The sequence below is a fragment of the Antechinus flavipes genome, chromosome 2 (genome assembly GCF_016432865.1).
Source record: "Antechinus flavipes isolate AdamAnt ecotype Samford, QLD, Australia chromosome 2, AdamAnt_v2, whole genome shotgun sequence".
Classification (NCBI taxonomy): domain Eukaryota; kingdom Metazoa; phylum Chordata; class Mammalia; order Dasyuromorphia; family Dasyuridae; genus Antechinus; species Antechinus flavipes.
The window spans coordinates 36,431,697-36,452,557 of NC_067399.1; the positions used below are offsets into that span (position 1 = coordinate 36,431,697).

The 20,861-nt window shown below is 41.0% G+C and overlaps 2 gene segments (V, D, J or C); both read left to right on the plus strand.

The window, feature by feature from the left end:
- Positions 1 to 2,625: 2,625 nt before the first annotated feature.
- On the plus strand, positions 2,626 to 4,524 carry LOC127547536 (immunoglobulin kappa variable 3-11-like). The segment is given in 2 exon segments: positions 2,626 to 2,689; positions 2,889 to 4,524. Coding segments are annotated over 2 exon segments (570 nt in total).
- A 2,264-nt stretch (positions 4,525 to 6,788) lies between these two features.
- Positions 6,789 to 7,529, plus strand: LOC127546367 (immunoglobulin kappa variable 3-15-like). The segment is given in 2 exon segments: positions 6,789 to 6,876; positions 7,099 to 7,529. Coding segments are annotated over 2 exon segments (486 nt in total).
- Positions 7,530 to 20,861: the final 13,332 nt, after the last annotated feature.

Consider the following 20,861-nt stretch of genomic DNA (forward strand, 5'->3'; position numbering starts at 1 on the left):
AATGATCTCATTTTAGTGGGGAAATTTTGAATAAGCCATCAATGAACTACCTGAGAAAAAATCTAGTTGCTGAGAAAATTGAAAAATGAATGGTAGAAACTAGGTATCGACAAACATGTAACATCCAATACTAAGATAAGGTCAGAATGGGTTCATGATTTAGACATAAAGGGTGATACTATCAGCAAATTAGTAGAGGATGACAATGAATTGGTTGTAAATTTTCCTTGTGAACAGTTCCAGCTCAAATATCAGCAAATACTGAAAATCAGTGCTTAATTTAATGTTTTCTTGGTAGTCTAGATGTGAGAAAGTGACGAACAAACTGCTAATAATGACAATTGCACATGAAAGTGGCTACATTTCTTAAGGCTACTTAATAGACATTTTTCAGCATAACACTATTATATTTATCATCAACCCTCCAGTTTCTCTAGTGTTGGGAAACAATGTTTCTTTAGTATCTTATTATATATTACATATGATGTGAGAACTGTGCCCTGTTCAGTTTTTTTGCATTGTTTTTTCTCCCTTTAAAAAAAAATCTTTGCGACAAGGGAGATCTTGGTGACCTGAAGAGGCAACAAGGATGTAGTTGCATGTAAATATAATTTTAAAGCAAAAGAAAACAATCAAATTATCTGAAGTCAAAATAAATAAAATATTTGTGACCTAGAGTTTGTTTTACATGCACTTTTTTGAAAATAACGAGGGGGACATTTATAAAGTGCTTTAAAATGTAGAAAGTGTTTTCTAAAATATCTTTTTTCAGGCACACAACTACACTAGGATGTGAGGGACATTTTAATGCCAAATTTAGAGGTGAAGAAGCTGGAATAAATGGAAATGGATAAATGACTTGGTCAGGCTTTCACAGCTAGTAAGCGTTGGGAGCTGGATTTGAATTCAGAGTCTCCCCATTCCAAGTCCAATTCCCTATCCACTGAACAACCCGGTCTCTAGTCAGGCTTGGTTCAGACAATCCTCTATGGTGACTGTTATCCCAGTTTTGCAACAGATCTGATGCCGAAGCAGGAGAGAAAATACAATCTGGAGGCTGCGGAGGGCAGCAGGGCTGAAGCCAGGGGCCAGGGTCCTTCTTTGGGACGGCGATGCTCATTGCCTGGGAGCTGAGGACAGGGACTGCCCGGGGGGAACAGGGACAGGACACAGTGATGGGGAGGAGCAATGTGGGACAGCTGCTGAGCACAGCCAAGACTCTAACCCAGTGAAGCCCTGAGGGGCCGGCACAGGAGCAAGGGTGGAGAGAAGTTGGGCTAGCCTGGGAGGGAAGGGGGGATATCGGGAAAGGCAGAGCTTGCAGGTGTCTCTGAGGAGAGGGCTGTGGATTGAAGAGAAATGTCCTAGTCTAGGGCTGAGAAGTTTCTTTTCACTTCTGTAACAAATTCTAGATTGGGAATCATGTTGGGATGTTGGGTGTTTTTTGGTTGTTGTTTGTTTGTTTTGTTTTGTTTTGAAGTCAGTCAGGGTTATTATTATTATTATTATTTTGCCCAGGGATTTGCCCAGGGACAGACAGCTAATAAATGACAGAGATCACGTTTCAACTCAGGTCCTCCTGACTCCAGGGCTGGTACTTTATCCACAATGTGACGTTTGGACCCTCCATCCCCCACTAGGTGCTTTCTAAAGAATGCTGTGGCTATCCCGTTTGCATGGGAGTTCATGTCTCCAAATTCCCAGATCATCCCTGTGAAGTAAATGAAGAGGAGAGGGGTTTCCCTTACTTTCCAAGAAAGCTTGGTTTCTTATGCTGACATTTTAATGAATGAGGAAATTAATGAATAAAACAATGCTGATTAGGCACTTATCATGGACCAAACCCTGTGCTAAGAGCTGGAGACACTAAGGGAACAGTAAGATGGTCCCTGTTCCCTCAGAGCTCACAGAGGAATAGGGGGAGATTTCCACTTGAGGTTCGATTTTAAACCACCATATATTCCTCTGGGTACAACAACAAAATGAGGGTAATTCCTCTTCATTAATATAATTTCTTCTAATCAAACCAGGTGGATTTCTGACATGAGCTATTTGCATTTTCCAGGGATTTCAGTAGCAGGAACTTTCTTCAATAGCTGCGGGATGCTGCAAAAATAAATAAATAACTACAGCAGTATTTATAGTAACATTAAGACATGACTCCCCTCTATTGTACCAATTCCAGGGATTACAAAGTCTTTCTTTATGAACAGTCACAGTAATCACTGAAAACATGGGGAAAATGTGAGAAAAATCTGGAGTGATGGGTAGGTGCTTTAGGTTAGAATGGAGGGTGACCCCCTTGAGTCACTGACCATATATGTGAATCTCTTCCAGGCTGGTCCCATCCAGCTCCTGAGCTTTCTTGGCAGCTCTGAGGCTAATGGAGACAAGGTAGGATCTACCCCACTGGGATATCCCCATCCCAGAGTACCAGAAGGGGACTGCTGCAGTGCTACAGCTCAGGGTTCTGGGCTAGCCAGCAGGGGAGATCACTAGGCCCTGCCGCTGAGCAGAAGCCTCCCTCCCTGGGCTGTTTTGCATGGCTCACTCCCAGCCCAGGAAGTTCCTGCTGAGAGCAGCTATAAAAAGGCAGCTGGGGAGGCAGGGGCTGGGCAGCTCAGACTCAGGCACATGGAGATGGGGACCCAAGCTCAGATGCTCTTTCTCCTGTTCTTCTGGATCCCAGGTGAGTGAGGAAGAGCAGAGACAGGCCTGTCTTTTGTCCCTTTGACAATACAGGGAGGGTCAGAGAGCAAATGTGTCTCTGCACTGGTGATCATGGGACAGGACTGAAGGTTTAATTCACCACAGTGTGAGAAAGATTCTCCTGCTGGGAAGATGGCCCGGCGCTGTTCTCACTGTTTCTCTTGTGTTTGTGATTCCAGATGCCCGAGGGGCCGTTGTGCTGACCCAGTCTCCAGCCTCCCTGGCTGCGTCTCCAGGAGAGAGAGTCACCATGTCCTGCAGGGCCAGTCAGGGTATTAGCAACGACCTACACTGGTACCAACAGAAACCAGGCCAGGCCCCCAGGCTCCTCATCTATGATGCTTCTAACCTGGCATCCGGGGTCCCTGCCCGGTTCAGCGGCAGTGGGTATGGGACAGATTTCTCCCTCACAATCAGCAACGTGGAGGCTGAGGACGCAGCAGTCTATTACTGTCAGCAGTGGTATAGCTCTCCTCCCACAGTGATACAGCCCCGAACAAAAACCTGCCCAGCAGCTGCTGAGGGAGCATCAGGGCCCCAGGGGCCTCTCCTTCCCCTGGGCTGGGACTGGGCAGCTTGTCTGGGCTGCCTCAAGGGGAGGTTTCTGGGTCTCAGAGGAAGATGCTGGGGATGTGAGAATACTCCCCGATTTATTTTCCTGCCAAGAATCCACCAAAATGAATCCACAGAGTAGCTGGCCCTGAAATTAAGTCTCATCCCCCGTGTCCATCACTTCTCTGCCAGGAGGGGGCAGCACACTTACTTCATCATTGGTCCCCTGGAGAGAAATGATTGGTCATTTTAGGGTCAGGATTTCTCCCTCATCTCTGCTGGATCCTTCCCCAGATCCTGCCCTCTAACTGTAGGTGCCCCTCGGGGCTCTATCTCGGCCCCCATTCTCTTCTCCTCTATATCACTTCCCTTGGTGACATCATCAGCTCCCATGGATTGAATTCCCTTTGCTTTGCTGAGAAGTCACAGATCTCCCTCTCCTGCCCCATCTCTCTCCCACCCTCCAAGCTGGCATTTTAGACAACACAGATTGGAAACCCAGTAGACATTTTAACTTCGCTAGGTCCTGTATGTGCCAAAATGTTTGTAGCAGCCCTTTTTGTAATGGTTTGAAACTGGAAACGGAGTGGATGCCCATCAATTGGAGAATGGCTGAATAAGTTACAGTATATGAATGTTATGGAATATTATTGTTCCATAAAAAATGACCGGCAGGAGGATTTCAGAAAGGCCTGGAGAGACATGAACTGAGGCTGAGTGAAATGAGCAGGACCACGAGATCATTATATATCTCAACAACAATAATATATGAGCATCAATTCTGATGTAAGTGGCCATTTTCAACAATGAGAGGATCCAAATCAATTCTAATTGTTCAGTAATGAACAGAACCAAATTCACCCAGCAAAAGAACACTGGGAAATGAGTGTGGACCACAACATAGCATTTCCACTCTTTCTGTTATTGTTTGCTGCATTTTTGTTTTTCTTCCCAGGTTATTTTTACCTTCTTTCTAAATCCAACTTTTCTTCTGTAGCAAGAAAACTGTATAAATAAGTATACGTATATTGTATTTAACATATACTTTAACATATTTAACATGTATGGGACTACCTGCTATCTAGGGGAGGAGGTCGAGAGAAAGGAGGGGAAAAGTTGGAACAGAAGTTTTTGCAAGAGTCAATGTTGAAAAATTACCCATGTATGTGTTTTGTCAATAAAAATCTATAAAAATAAATAAAATTATGTTTGTTTTTACCAAAAAGTAAAAATAATAATAAACTGGATAGATCCAAATCAGAACTCGCTCTCTTTTTCACTTAATCGTCCCCTTCCCCACTTTTCCCTGTAAATGAGCAAACAGCTATCCCTGAAATAATCTCAGACTCATACTAAACTCTCCACTGTCTCTCACTGCCTCTGCCCACCCCACATCTGAGTTCTATGCTGTAGCTTCTAGGGAGAACATAGCAATATCCCCCTAAAAGGCACCCCCCCACCTTGATCTTGGGAGTGGTCTAGTTAAAAATGATATACTTCTATGTGACAAGATGCTGAGCCCCCAAATACTGCTGACTATCAGATCTGTGATCAACTAATAAGCAATAATAATGAGGTGCTTAAACTTGTTCCAGGCTCAGAACATAATTAGGTGTCCACCACTTGACTAGTGATATTCCATGCCAAAAAACACACCTCCAGAAGATTCCCCATGAATTATGGACATTGCACCTGTGCACAAAATCAGAAGCAGAGCACTCCTCAATTCCACCTCTAAGCTATAAAATTAGTATATCAGACTGGTCCTTCTCACTTTTCCCTAAACATTTACTTTCTAGATCCTGCTTTTTGCCAACTCCTTTTGGAATCTAAGCCTACTTTATTTGGCAATGCAATTATAATAAACTTTGTTCCTTGACTTGGAGATGGGTCCCCTTTGAACCCCTAGATGAGCTGTCACCAAAACCTAGCAATTTCCCCTTTGAAATCTCTCTCAGATATTCCTTCTCCTCTCCTCTGACCCGGCCAATGTCTGATGACCAGAACTGCTGAGGAAGCTGCCTGCCTTAGTCCTTTCTCCACCCTAATCCATTCTCCATTCAGCTAACAGTGTGGTTTTTTTCTGAAGTTCAGGTCTGACTGTGTCATCCTTCCTACCCAATGAATTCCAAGGGCCACAAGGTGTGGCCTCCAGACTCAAACACCCGTGTTTATATTTGATATTCAATGACTTTGATGACCTTTCTTATCACTTTCCAGGCTTTTTTCACTGATGTCCCAACACATAATCTTCATTTCAATGACTGGCTTACTGGATGAGCCACAAGCAAGAAGCTCCATCTCTTGGCACTCGCCATTTACTTTGGGTGCCCTTCATGACTAGAATTATGGGGAGTGCTATGGTCTAAGGGAGAGAAATTTCCTTTCACTTCTAGATCATATTCTAGGTTGGGAATCATGTGGCCTTAGGTGTCTTTTTTTCTTTATTTCTACTTTTTGAAGACAGTCAGGGTTATGTGACTTTCCCAAAGTCACATAATAAACAGCTTCTGACACATTTGAATTCTAGTCCTCCTGACTGTGAGGCTGGTGCTCTATCCACTGCACAACCTGGGGCAGTTTTCTTGGTACTTTCTAAAGGATCTTTTGGCTACTCAGTTTAGATAGGAATTCATATCCTAAATTTCCCAGATCATCGGTGTGGAATCAGTAAAGAAGAAAAATGAATTTCTTTAGTGTATCAGGGCCTATCCAAAGCTTGGCTTCTTCTACTGCTAATTTTTAGTAAATTAATGTGTGACACAATACTTATTAATGACCAAACCCTGTGCTCAACAGTTGGAGACACAAAGGGAACAGTAAGGTGGTCTCGCTCCTCAGGTGTTCACAGAACAATGGAGAGAGATGTCATATATGGAAGATTTCTGCTGCAGGTTAGAGGGAAAGGCCTTGGAGTTCTCCAGATACATTCTTCATTAGCGTAATTCTTTTAATTACACCAGATTAGTTTCAGATGCTGAACAATTTTCATCTCCAAGGATTTTGGTAGCAAGAACTTTTTTATGTAACTGTGATAATTGTGTAGCTGATAAAAACTCCAGCACTAGGAAATGCTTCAATTCTGTTGTACTGCCTCCAATGGCTACAAATCCCTTCCCGAGGATCACACAGTCATAGTACTTCCTGTGAACTACATGGGAGTGTCATAAGAAATTGTGAGTGATGGGCAGGTGCTTCAGACTAGAATGGAGAATAATCCCCTCAAAGTCACAGAGCACATATGTGAATCTCCTCCAGGCTGGTCCCCCCTCTGAGCTTTCTTGGCATCTCCAAGATTTTTAGGGCTCATGAGGGCAGGGTAGGATCTAACCCCACTGGAATATCTCCATCCCAGGGTCCCAGAAGGGGACTGCTGCACTGATACAGCTCAGGGTTGTGGACCAGCCAGGAGGGGAGATCACTGGTCCTGCCTCAGAGCAGAAGCCTCCCTCCCTGGGCTGTTTTGCATGGCTCACTCCCAGCCCAGGAAGCTCCTGCTGAGAGCAGCTCTAAAAAGGCAGCTGGGGAGGCAGGGGCTGGGCAGCTCAGAGCTCAGGCACATGGAGATGGGGTCCCAGGCTCAGATGCTCTTTCTCCTGTTGTTCTGGATCCCAGGTGAGTGAGGAAGAGCAGGGACAGGCCTGTCTTTTGTCCCCCTGAGCAGGAGGGGGAAGTGTGGGATTCTGAGGGTCAGAGAGAAAATATGGCTCTGAACTGGTGATCATGGGGACAGGGCCCAGCACTGAAGGTTTAATTCACCACAGTGTTAGGGAGATTTCTCCTGCTGGGGATATGGCCTGGCTCTGTTCTCACTATTTCTCTTGTCTTTGATTCCAGATGCCCGAGGGGCCACCGTAATGACCCAGTCTCCAGCTTCCCTGGCTGCGTCTCCAGGAGAGAGAGTCACCATGTCCTGCAGGGCCAGTGAGAACATTAACAACAGGCTGTTCTGGTACCAACAGAAACCAGGGCAGGTCCCTCGGCTCCTCATTACTCATGCAACCACCCTTCACTCCGGGGTCCCTGCCCGGTTCAGTGGCAGTGGCTCTGGGACAGATTTCTCCCTCACAATCAGCAACATGGAGGCTGAGGACGTTGCAGTCTATTACTGTCAGTGTGATAATAAGTATGCTCACACAATGATACAGCCCCGAACAAAAACCTGTGCAGCCTCTGCTGAGGGAGTTATCAGTGTCCCAGGGGCCTCTTCTTCTCCTCAGCTGGGATGGGGGCAGTTTGTTTGGGCTGCCTCAGGGGAAGGTTTCTAGGTCTCAGAGGAAGATGCTGGGGCTGTAAGGAGTTCAGCCAAGAATCATGGAGTACCATGATCTAAATGATTGGATGACACCAAAGGTGGACTTCTCAGCCCCGGACCTGACCAATAGTCCACTCTCCCAATTCTCAGTGTTGTTTCCGTCTTTGTCTGAAGACATCCTGTGCAGCAGGACTGACTATTGAGGAAATGATGTGGAGCAGAACATAGAGCTATGTGGTGAGGAGGAACTGAGTTCAAATCCAGTCCCAATTAATTCCTAGTTGTGCGGTGCTGGGCAAGTTGCTTAACCTTTGTCTCAATTTTGTTCTCTTTAAAATGAGGATCATAATAGCACCTGCTTCCCAAGGTGGTTGTGAGGATCACAGAGATAATAATTATAAAGAGCTTAGCAGTAAGCATGGCTCAAAATAAGTACAAAGAAATGTTAGCTAGTATTATTATTACATTACTACTACCTCCAGTACTGGATCATCAATTAACCTCCCACATAGTTCTCATTGCCAGAGTCTGTTCTCAAATCTAAACTGGGCTCTCTGCACCTTTCCTGCTTTGCTCACATTTCTGGGCTTTGGTGCCAGACAGAACAAGTCCCCCCCCCCCCGCCTGCATCCTTGTCACATCCCCTCGAATGCTTGCAGGCAGATACTGCATGCCCCATGTTGGGCCTCCCCCAAGCTCAGCCTCCCTGGCTCCTTCTGACAACCTTCCTGTCTCTGGGCCTCTGGCCCTTTCCCCATCCTGGCTGCCTCCCTCTGCTGGACACCAGCCTGCCTCAGGCCATTCTCTCATGGGGAACAAAAGAGGGAAAGCAGGACTCCAGGGGAGCTCTCACCAGGAAGAGCCTAGAACAGCCTGGGAGCTGGGAGGGAGTTACTGACCTCCTGAGAGGGAAGGGATGGACACAAAGGACAGACACACATGTGTCAGACACAGCTACTCTGCAGGTTCAGTTTGTTGGACTCTGTTTATTTGTGGTTTCACTGAGATAGAGCATCAGGAGAGGGTCACAGTCTGTCAGACACTCACCAGAGTCTGGGCCTTCCAGCTCAGCCATGCTGTGAGATCCCTTTTGTCATGTCCTACCTAAGTTCTCTGGGAGGGCTCCATCCAACCTCCTGGGACTCTTCTCCATTGTTCTGTACATCATCAGCACACAGTGGAGCTCACAGGTCTTCCAACAGTTGTCCCATTCTCTTGCCACCTACCATATTTTTGAGTTTACATTTTGAATGATGTGTTATATTTTCTCCCTTCTTATGAATTCTTTCTTTCCACTTGTTCTTTGTTGCCATATGCCTCTCCACTGACTTCTGTAAGTATCACTAGGAATACAAGACACATAAGGATAGCAATGATGTAAATTTTTAAAAATCAAAATAAAATTGAATGTTTCATCTCCGCAATAACAAAGCTTGAGCTAGGGGAGGAGATCAAAAGTCAACTTTCCTCACTCTATCATATATTGTGCTGATTTTGTGGTTGGCTTTAATTAACTGTTACCCCTTACTTTTTATTTTATATTTTTATATTTATATAAAAATAGTTCTTATATAACATATAGTTATAGTTCTTATCTAACATAAAAAGAAAAGATATAAAAGATATCAAAATAATGTAGTCATAAAACAGAATTTATGGATGGAAGTACATGTTGAAAAAATCTAAAAAGATTTCCTTTTGGTTTTAGATTTAAGAGAGTTCTTATTTAGCAGAAGGACGGTCTGAGTTTTTTTGGTAAATTAACACAAAATGTTTAATTTAATAAATAAATTTAAGAATCGAATAATCAAGTACCTATAAAATATATCAGTAAATGTACATATTTTGGGGGGAAAATTAGCATCTTCCATCTCTCTCACACATAATGGCACACATAGAGACTCCCTAAATGCTAAAGTAGAAAGAATTAAATAGGAATTTTGATATAACTCCAAGGGAATTTTGAAGAGAAATGTGAAAGATTTCAAGTGTCCATGAATCCCAACAGCATCTGAGTGATCCTCTTTGCATGTGAATCCTGCTTGACGAAGGAAGTTTTCAAAATCATGGGAGCTTTCTGTATCCATATTCCTAGGACCATGATTTTTAAAAAGTTATAAATTTTAAAATAAGAAACGTGATTTCCACACACCCCAAAAGAACCCACTAAAATGCATTCCACATGAAACTCTGAATCTCTATTTCATATACCTTGGCTGGAAAAAAACAGAATAAAGGTTTGTATTCTTCCATAGGCACATTGCCTTTACTTCTCATATTCTGTCCCTCTTTCTTTAGTTTTCTCCATTGTGTGAGCTTCTGCTCCTGAGGCCAGGAAGAGCAAGTCATACACTTCTCTCAGTGGATAAACCTTAGAATGCTTGAAGGTTTCCCTTCAATCTATTTTGTTACCCCATGTATGCTCCACAGATCAAGCTTTCTGTGTTCTTTCCAATGATCATGAACTTCAACCCTTTCTCCTTCCTGACTGTTTCTCTTAATGCCATCCAGATTTTCTCGATTTCTCCAAAATGGGACATCTATCACTGGAAAAAAATAAAAAAGGTGTACCCTAGTAGTAAATGTAATCATTCCTGTCTCTTTTCCCAAGTCCTTACTAGAGAATAGCATGATATCATTATTCTACCAATAGTTAATCAGCTGAAGGGGCACAATATAATGATTTGGTCATAAGATGGTGCTCCAAATATATCTTAATAGATTACTCTATTTCTCTTTTGTAGATGAATTTATTGTTATTTTTCTATATCTACAAAATAAGTTTTAGTGCTTTAATTGGTATGCCACTAAATATGTAGACTAACTTAAGTAGATTTGTCATTTTTTATTATATTTGCTCTGTCTACCCACAAGCAATTGATATTTTTCAAATTGTTTAGATCTGACTTTATTTGCATGAATAGCATTTTGTAATTTTGTTCATATAGTTTCTGACTTTTTTGGGGCAGGTAGACCCTTAAACATTTTAGTTTGTCAACAGTTGTTTCAAATTTAATTTCTCTTTCTATCTCTTGCTGTTGGGCTTTGTTGGTAACATAGAAATGCTGATGATTTATATGGGTTTATTTTAGATCCTGCAACTTTGCTAAAGTTGTTAATTGTTTGAAATTTTTTTTGGTTGATTCTCTAGGATTCTCTAAGTATACCATCATATCGTCTGCAAAGAGTCATGGTTTTTTTTTTTTTTTCCTTCATTGCCTAATCTAATTTCTCCTATTTCTTTTTCTTTTCTTATTTCTAGAGTCAACATTTCTAGTACAATATTGAATAGTAGTAATGAGAATGGGCATCCTTGCTTCATTCCCCAACTTATTTGGAATGCTTCTAGCTTCTTTCCATTATACATAATACATGCTGATGATTTTTAGATAGATGCTGCTTATCATTTTAGGGAAAAAATTCACTTATTCTTAACAACTCTAATATTTTTAGCAGGAATTTGGTCTTTTCAAAAAATAATTATAGCTTTTTATTGACAGAACCCATGTGTGGGTAATTTTTTGCAACATTATAACTTGCACTCACTTCTGTTCTGACTTTTCCCCTTCCTCCCTCCATTCTCTCCCCCAGATGACAAGCAGTGCTATACATGTTAAATATGTCACAGTATATCCTAGGTATAATATACATGTGCAGACTAAACAGTTCTCTTGTTGGACAGGAAGAATTGGATTGAGAAGGTAAAAATAACCCAGGAAGAAAGACAAAAATGCAAACAGTTTACATTCATTTACCAATGTTCTTTCTTTGGGTGTAGCTGCTTCTGTCCATCATTGATCAATTGAAACTGATTTAGATTTTTGCAAAGAATTCCACCAAATAGTAAATAGTTTCAATAGTTTCAATTTCATCATCTGAAAATTGTCTGTTCATATCCTTTGACCATTTATCAATTGGAGAATGGCTGGGTAAATTGTGGTATATGAATGTTATGGAATATTATTGTTCTGTAAGAAATGACCAGCAGGATGAATACAGAGAGGACTGGCGAGACTTACATGAACTGATGCTAAGTGAAATGAGCAGAACCAGGAGATCATTATACACTTCGACAACGATATTGTATGAGGACATATTTTGATGGAAGTGGATTTCTTTGACAAAGAGACCTGAGTTTCAATTGATAAATGACGGACAAAAGCAGCTACACCCAAAGAAAGAACACTGGGAAACGAATGTAAACTATCTGCATTTTTGTTTTTCTTCCCGGATTATTTATACCTTCTGAATCCAATTCTCCCTACGCAACAAGAGAACTGTTCGGTTCTGCAAACATATATTGTATCTAGGATATACTGCAACATATCCAACATATAAAGGACTGCTTGCCATCTAGGGGAGGGGGTGGAGGGAGGGAGGGGGAAAAAATCGGAACAGAAACGAGTGTCAATATAATGTAATTATTAAATAAAAAATTAAAAAAAATAATGTAGTCATAAAACGGAATTTATGGATGGAAGTACATGTTGAAAAAATCTAAAAAGATTCCTTTTGGTTTTAGATTTAAGAGATCCATGCCTAATTTCTGCCATACTAATTTCCAGTTTTCCCAGCAGTTTTTGTCAAATAATTAATTCTTATCCCCAAAGTTGGGATCTTTGGGTTTGTCATCGCTATAGTTATTGTCAGTTTTGTCTTGTGAACTTAACCCTATTCCACTGATCAACTAATCTATTTCTTAGCCAATACCAAATGGTTTTGGTGACTGCTGCTTTATAATATAGTTTTAGTTCAGGTACAGCTAGGCCACCTTCATTTGATTTTTTTTTCATTAATTCCCTTGAGATTCTCGATTTTTTGTTCTTCCATATGAATTTTGTTGTTATTTTGTCTAGATCATTAAAATAGTTTCTTGGGAGTCTGATTGGTATAGCACTAAATAAATAGATTAGTTTAGGCAGTATTGTCATCTTTATTATATTCGCTCAGACTATCCAAGAGCGCTTAATATTTTGCCAATTATTTAAATCTGACATTATTTGTGTGGAAAGTGTTTTGTAATTTTGCTCATATAATTCCTGACTTTCCTCTGGTAGATAGATCCCCAAATATCTTATGCTATCGACAGTTATTTTGAATCGAATTTCTCTTTGTATCTCTTGCTGTTGGATTTTGTTGGTGATGTATAAAAATACTATGGGGATTTATTTTGTATCCTGCAACTTTGCTAAAGTTATAAATTATTTCTAATAGCTTTTTCGTAGAATCTCTGGGGTTCTCTAAGTATACCATCATATCATCTGCAAAGAGTGATAATTTGGTTTCCTCATTACCTACTCTAATTCTTTTAATCTCTTTCTTAACTCTTATTACCAATGCTAGCATTGCTAATACAATATTGAATAGTAGTAATGAGAATGGGCATCCTTGCTTCATCCCCAACTTATTTGGAATGCTTCTAGCTTCTTTCCATTATACATAATACATGCTGATGATTTTTAGATAGATGCTGCTTATCATTTTAGGGAAAAAATTCACTTATTCTTAACAACTCTAATATTTTTAGCAGGAATTTGGTCTTTTTAAAAAATAATTATAGCTTTTTATTGACAGAACCCATGTGTGGGTAATTTTTTGCAACATTATAACTTGCACTCACTTCTGTTCTGACTTTTCCCCTTCCTCCCTCCATTCTCTCCCCCAGATGACAAGCAGTGCTATACATGTTAAATATGTCACAGTATATCCTAGGTATAATATACATGTGCAGACTAAACAGTTCTCTTGTTGGACAGGAAGAATTGGATTGAGAAGGTAAAAATAACCCAGGAAGAAAGACAAAAATGCAAACAGTTTACATTCATTTACCAATGTTCTTTCTTTGGGTGTAGCTGCTTCTGTCCATCATTGATCAATTGAAACTGATTTAGATTTTTGCAAAGAATTCCACCAAATAGTAAATAGTTTCAATAGTTTCAATTTCATCATCTGAAAATTGTCTGTTCATATCCTTTGACCATTTATCAATTGGAGAATGGCTTGATTTCTTATCAATTAGAGTCAATTCTCTATATATTTTGGAAATGAGGCCTTTATCAGAACCTTTAACTGTGAAAATATTTTCCTAGTTTGTTGCTTCCCTTCTAATCTTGTTTGCATTAGTTTTGTTTGTATAAAGGCTTTTTAATTTGATATAATCAAAATTTTCTATTTTGTGATCAATAATGCTCTCTAGTTCATATTTCGTCACAAATTCTTTCCTCCTCCACAAGTCTGAGAGGTAAACTATCCTATGTTCCTCTAATTTATTTATAATCTTATTCTTTATGCCTAAACCATGGACCCATTTTGATCTTATCTTGGTGTACGGTATTAAGTTTGGGTCCATGCCTAATTTCTGCCATACTAATTTCCAGTTTTCCCAGCAGTTTTTGTCAAATAATTAATTCTTATCCCCAAAGTTGGGATCGTTGGGTTTGTCATCGCTATAGTTATTGTCAGTTTTGTCTTGTGAACTTAACCCTATTCCACTGATCAACTAATCTATTTCTTAGCCAATACCAAATGGTTTTAGTGACTGCTGCTTTATAATATAGTTTTAGTTCAGGTACAGCTAGGCCACCTTCATTTGATTTTTTTTTCATTAATTCCCTTGAGATTCTCGATTTTTTGTTCTTCCATATGAATTTTGTTGTTATTTTGTCTAGATCATTAAAATAGTTTCTTGGGAGTCTGATTGGTATAGCACTAAATAAATAGATTAGTTTAGGCAGTATTGTCATCTTTATTATATTCGCTCAGACTATCCAAGAGCGCTTAATATTTTGCCAATTATTTAAATCTGACATTATTTGTGTGGAAAGTGTTTTGTAATTTTGCTCATATAATTCCTGACTTTCCTCTGGTAGATAGATCCCCAAATATCTTATGCTATCGACAGTTATTTTGAATCGAATTTCTCTTTGTATCTCTTGCTGTTGGATTTTGTTGGTGATGTATAAAAATACTATGGGGATTTATTTTGTATCCTGCAACTTTGCTAAAGTTATAAATTTTAAAATAAGAAACGTGATTTCCACACACCCCAAAAGAACCCACTAAAATGCATTCCACATGAAACTCTGAATCTCTATTTCATATACCTTGGCTGGAAAAAAATAGAATAAAGGTTTGTATTCTTCCATAGGCACATTGCCTTTACTTCTCATATTCTGTCTCTCTTTCTTTAGTTTTCTCCATTGTGTGAGCTTCTGCTCCTGAGGCCAGGAAGAGCAAGTCATACACTTCTCTCAGTGGATAAACCTTAGAATGCTTGAAGGTTTCCCTTCAATCTATTTTGTTGCCCCATGTATGCTCCACAGATCAAGCTTTCTGTGTTCTTTCCAATGATCATGAACTTCAACCCTTTCTCCTTCCTGACTGTTTCTCTTAATGCCATCCAGATTTTCTCGATTTCTCCAAAATGGGACATCTATCACTGGAAAAAAATAAAAAAGGTGTACCCTAGTAATAAATGTAATCATTCCTGTCTCTTTTCCCCCAAGTCCTTACTAGAGAATAGCATGATATCATTATTCTACCAATAGTTAATCAGCTGAAGGGGCACAATATAATGATTTGGTCATAAGATGGTGCTCCAAATATATCTTAATAGATTACTCTATTTCTCTTTTGTAGATGAATTTATTGTTATTTTTCTATATCTACAAAATAATTTTTAGTGCTTTAATTGGTATGCCACTAAATATGTAGACTAACTTAAGTAGATTTGTCATTTTTTATTATATTTGCTCTGTCTACCCACAAGCAATTGATATTTTTCAAATTGTTTAGATCTGACTTTATTTGCATGAATAGCATTTTGTAATTTTGTTGATATAGTTTCTGACTTTTTTGGGGCAGGTAGACCCTTAAACATTTTAGTTTGTCGACAGTTATTTTGAATCGAATTTCTCTTTGTATCTCTTGCTGTTGGATTTTGTTGGTGATGTATAAAAATACTATGGGGATTTATTTTGTATCCTGCAACTTTGCTAAAGTTATGAATTATTTCTAGTAGCTTTGTTAAGAGTTCAAATGTTGGAGTTTGTTCTTCTCAGAGCACAGCCGGTTTAGAGGCTTAGAGCCCTTCGGATGTCTCCAAATCCAAAGGTTCTGTCCTTCAGCCTCTGCCTCTGCTTTCTTCTGCCTCCAACAGAGATGGAAGATCTCTCTTATCTCCTTCTGGGGAGCCCAGTCACCAACTTGCCGCGGAGAGAGGGCTTCTGGCGTAGCTCCACTGAAGTCCGTCAAAAGTGTTCTCTGCAGCAGAGTCGTTCCTCTCGAGTCCAGCGCGATCAGCCAGCCAAGAGGAAAAAAGTGTATTCTGGAATGGCTGTCTCGCCTTATATGTGAACCTTCTGAAAGAATGGGATTATGGGTTTTCTCCCATAGTGCTCTCTGGCCCAAAGAGCTTTAAGGTGTGGACTCTCTTGAAGTTAGAAAGTGTACTTTGTGAAGCTAGCATACTTATGGACTCCAATGAGTAAAGGTCGGAACACAAGCCTTGTCTTGATTAGTTCTACTTAGTACCTTGTTTCAGGTTCTGGCCAAAACAACTTCTTGTAAGATTAGATCAACTCTAATTACTTAGCAGTTAGTAAGGATTCCAACATCTCCCCCTTTCTTTTGTTTTAAAACATAGGGGGTTTCTAAGGGGGTACACATAAATCCATCAATATGGGAGGCATTATACATAATTTACATAAGCACATAGCAATATAACACAGGCTAGTAGTAATGTAACAAATAACAAGAATCAATCTGAAAATTTACACATGTCCATAAGTCCTAGAAACAGTCCAATAGGATTCCATTGTCCATTAGTTCATGTGCCAGGAATCTAATAATTCTTGTGAGCACAATCAGCAACAGAACCACCCGATATTTCTTGGGTCTTCTCCTTTGTTTCAAGGGTCTGCTCCATCTTTCTGCGATGGACAAGGCGAATGCGGCTCGTAGGCACCCATCTGATTCCTTCTCCACCTGTAGAGATGCAAGCAAATCCTCTCCCCCAAGCAGTTAGCCTATCTGGTCCCTTCCATTCACCACTTTCTGGGTCTCTCCACATCACCTGGCGATTATCTAAAGATAGTGGAGCTGCTCGCACTGGACACTGCTCTTCTGGTGGGTTATAAAACCTGTCTGCTGGAGCCAGTGCATCTTTATTAAAGATTAAAAAATTAATGGTATAGAGAACTAAATTTAGAAGTTCTCTAGGGTTACCCGTGGCTCCCCTTTCTTTTGTTTTTGGAGGAGTGTCTTAATGTCTCTGTTTCTTCTTTCTACTATTGCTTGACCTTGAGGATTGAAGGGTATGCCAGTAGTGTGTAAAATCTTATACTGTGCACAAAAGTGTTCAAAATGTTTGGAGGTATATGCCGGTCCATTATCTGTTTTTATTTCTTGTGGCACACCCATAATTGCGAATGCTTGAATGAGGAATTCAGTGACCACTCGGGCTGTCTCTTTTGCTGCTGGTATGGCAAAAGTGAATCCTGAAAAGGTGTCTACCACAACGTGGATAAAAGACAGACGACCAAAAGATTTATAATGAGTCACATCCATTTGCCAGATTTCATTGGGTCTCAAACCACGAGGGTTCTTCCCTGGAGGCAGTATAGGAGCGTGGAAGGGAAGGCAAGCTGTACAGCTTTTTACTATGCTCCTAGTTTCTTCTCTTGTAATCCCAAACTGTAACGCAAAGCTCGAGCAGCCTGATGGTATTTAGAATGGGATTCCTGGGCCTCCTGAAATAAAGGCGTACTGGCCAACATAGTTAAAAGGCTATCTGCCTTTGAATTTCCATCAAAAATAGGACCTGGAAGTCCACTATGTGAATGGACATGCAGGATATAAATCTTTCCTGGATGCTTTCTCACTTGCTCTTGAAGTTCCTTAAGAGTTGATATATATTAGAAGCTGCAAATTTTATTTGGGCTGTGGCAATTCTTTGTACCACACCTACTGAATAGGCTGAATCAGATATTATATTTATGTCGCCTGGGTAATAAGTGAGAGCTAGCATGATCGCATATAATTCGTTCTGCTGAGTGGACTGAAAAGGAGTTCTGACTACTCTTTTTACGGTTAGATCATGAGAGTATACAGCACAAATATTTTGTTTGGCTGCATCTGTAAAGATGGTTGGTCCTTCAAGAGGAACCTTAGAAACCTTCTCTTCAAAAATCCATTGCCAATTATGCAGTAGTCTGGTTATCTTTAATGGAGATCCATGTGCAAAATTTGGAGCCATGGCCAATAAAATCTGCCACTCTGGGATGGTTTCACAGCATGCATTAATTTGTGCATTTGTATAGAAGGTATATATCTTGTCAGGTCTTGTCCCAGATAATTGTATTGCTCGCTTAATGGCCTTTAATAGAATCCTAGCCACAAGCACTGGCTAAGGCGTAAGGCTTTGTTCTGGTTGTGCTGGGAGGTTCACCCACTCTATCACACTGTCTCCTTGATGAAGGACTGCTGTGGGTGCTTCTTTCGTAGCAAAAACTGATATTTCCAAGGGTTTTTGAGTTACTCTCTCAACTACATTGGATAAAGCCAGTTCAACTTCTCTCAAGGTCTCTTGAGCTAAGATCAAGGGCTACTTGTAACTTGGGGACAGACAGCTAGACTTCTGGCTACATTAAAACGAACCTCCCCTTGGTTCTTAGAGGAAAAGCAAATCTCTCTAAAAAACTGGGCATTGGTTGGTCAACAGATCTCTGCATATAACAATGAAAATGGTCCTCGTTAAGTTTCCATTGCAGTGTTCTATTTATACAATACAATACAGATGGCCTTAAAATACCAGGATAGCCAAAGGGGGAAGCCTGAGATAAAGGAGGAAGACAAAGAACAGATTAATGGCCATATCCCCACAGGGCAGGGAGACTTAAGTGAGGCTCAAGGGTGGGGTGAATCTGAGGCAGCCTCAGCCCCACCTGAGGAGCAGGTAATTGACTCTCCTTCATCAACTCCACCCTCCGGGATAGAGGGAAGAGGGGTAGTGGGGGGGACAGTGACAGCACCAGCATCTCCCCCCAGCATCTAGCATCTTCCCCCCAGCATCCAGCACCTCCCCCCCAGTATCCAGCACCTCCTCCCCAGCATCCAGCACCTCCCCCCCGGCATCCAGCACCTCCCCCCCAGCATCCAGCTGCTCCTTTGACTAGATTGCAAAAGGGACTAATTAAGGCCAGAGAAGAAGGGAAAAATGTATCAGAATTTCAACACCACATTTTTCCTGTAATTCAACAGTTTAATTCTTCAGGTCAAGAAAGTAGAAGATACTCACCTTTTGATATAGAAATCCTCAAAGACCTGAAAAAAGCTTGCACTCTTTATGGGGCTACATCAGCTTATGTTAAGATGCTATTACAAAATTTGTCTTTTGAAATCTTGACCCCTAATGACTGGAAATCGATAGCAAAAATATGCCTAGAACCTGGACAGAACTACTTGTGGCTTTCTGAATATAGTGAGCTCTGTAGGATACAAGCCCAACAAAATATTCAAAGTGGAGTTCATACGGCAATCACCTGTGACCTATTAACAGGTACAGGTCCTTATGCAGATGTCGCAGCACAAATTGGTTATTCTGTAGCAGCATATCAGCAAATTGCTGATAATGCTATCAAAGCGTGGGCTTCTCTTCACAATAAAGACGACAAAGGGGGGGCCTTCACAAAAATAACACAAAGGCCAAATGAACCCTTTGCTGACTTTGTGGGACGCTTGCAGACAGCTATCATAAGAACAAATGGAGAAAATGCAATAACAGACATCTTGATAAGGCAACTTGCTAAGGAAAATGCTAATGAGGTTTGCAGAAGAATTATACTAGGACTGCGCAAGGATGCTCCTTTAGAGGAACTCATAAGACGCTGTGCCACAGTGGGCACAGGTGCCTTTTATAGCCAGGCTATGATGCAGACTTCCCAAAATCCAAACATGAGAAGACAGAATCCCTCTTGGCAAGGGACTTCCAGAGAGACTCGTAGATGCTTTCAGTGTGGAAAAGTAGGACATCTGAAAGCTCAATGTTGGTATAGAGATAGAATGGGAAGACAAGGTGGGAGAACAAGACCCCAAACCCCATGTCCAAAATGCAACAGAGGCTTCCATTGGGCCTCAGAATGCAGACAGATTCAGGGAAACGGGATGAGGGGTCCAGCCCCAGGGCCCAAGGCAAAAAACACTTGGGGCATGATGGCAGCCAATGGTGCACCCAGAGAGTGCCTAGAAGTCCAGTACCCAGACATGACCAATCAGCCAGAAAGCCATATGATGGGAGAAGGGGATTACACAGTCAACCAGCCAGGAAGCAACCTGATGGCAGAAGGGAATTACAATTGGGGAGAATAGAGCTGTATGCAGCTGGGACAACTGAGATACCCCCTGGAGAGGTGAAATCTGTTCCTCTCCAGCCTATGGATCCCTTACCTACAGGCACATTAGGCTTGACCATTTCACCTCCTTGTATGTACAAAACAGTGTCCATCCACACACTGATGTGGGAAACTGGGGAATGTGTAGATAATATCCCAGTCGCTAATACAGGTAGTCAATGTGTGACTTATCACCCAGGAAACGTAGTAGCATCAGGTTTACTCATACAGAATCCTAATAAGCAGCCTCGTGATAGTCACCCAGGTTCTGACTCCAGACCACAAAAACCAGGAATATACTGGACAGCAGCAGTAACGGCTGACCGACCTATGCTCACTATCTATATAAATGGCCTACCATTGGAAGGATTGGTAGACACAGGTGCGGATCGTACAGTTATTAGAGGTGCCAATTGGCCCAGTCACTGGCCAAAGATTAAAGCAGATACCTATATGTCTGGAGTAGGAGGATCAATAGCAGCTGAAGTTAGTGCTGCCCCTATGAGATGGACTTTTGAAGGCAAAACAGGAGTTTTTACTCCTTTTATAGTTGAAAAAATCCCCATCAATCTGTGGGGAAGAGACGTTTTACAACAATTGGGGTTAAAAATGAGTACTTCGGTTTTTTAAGCAGGGCTGCTGTTGAAGGCCTGCCAACACTTTCACCTATTCCTATCCAATGGAAAACTGATACACCAGTGTGGATAGAACAGTGGCCCTTATGTAGCGATAAAATTCAGGCCTTATTAGATATAGTACAGGAGCAGCTTGAACAAGGGCATTTACAACCTTCTCTAAGTCCTTGGAATTCACCAGTGTTCATTGTAAAAAAGAAATCGGGAAAATGGAGGATGCTCACTGATTTAAGAAAAGTGAACGAACAGATGGAAATGATGGGAACTCTTCAGCCTGGACTTCCATCTCCTACTCAGCTTCCTAGAGAATGGCCTCTTTGG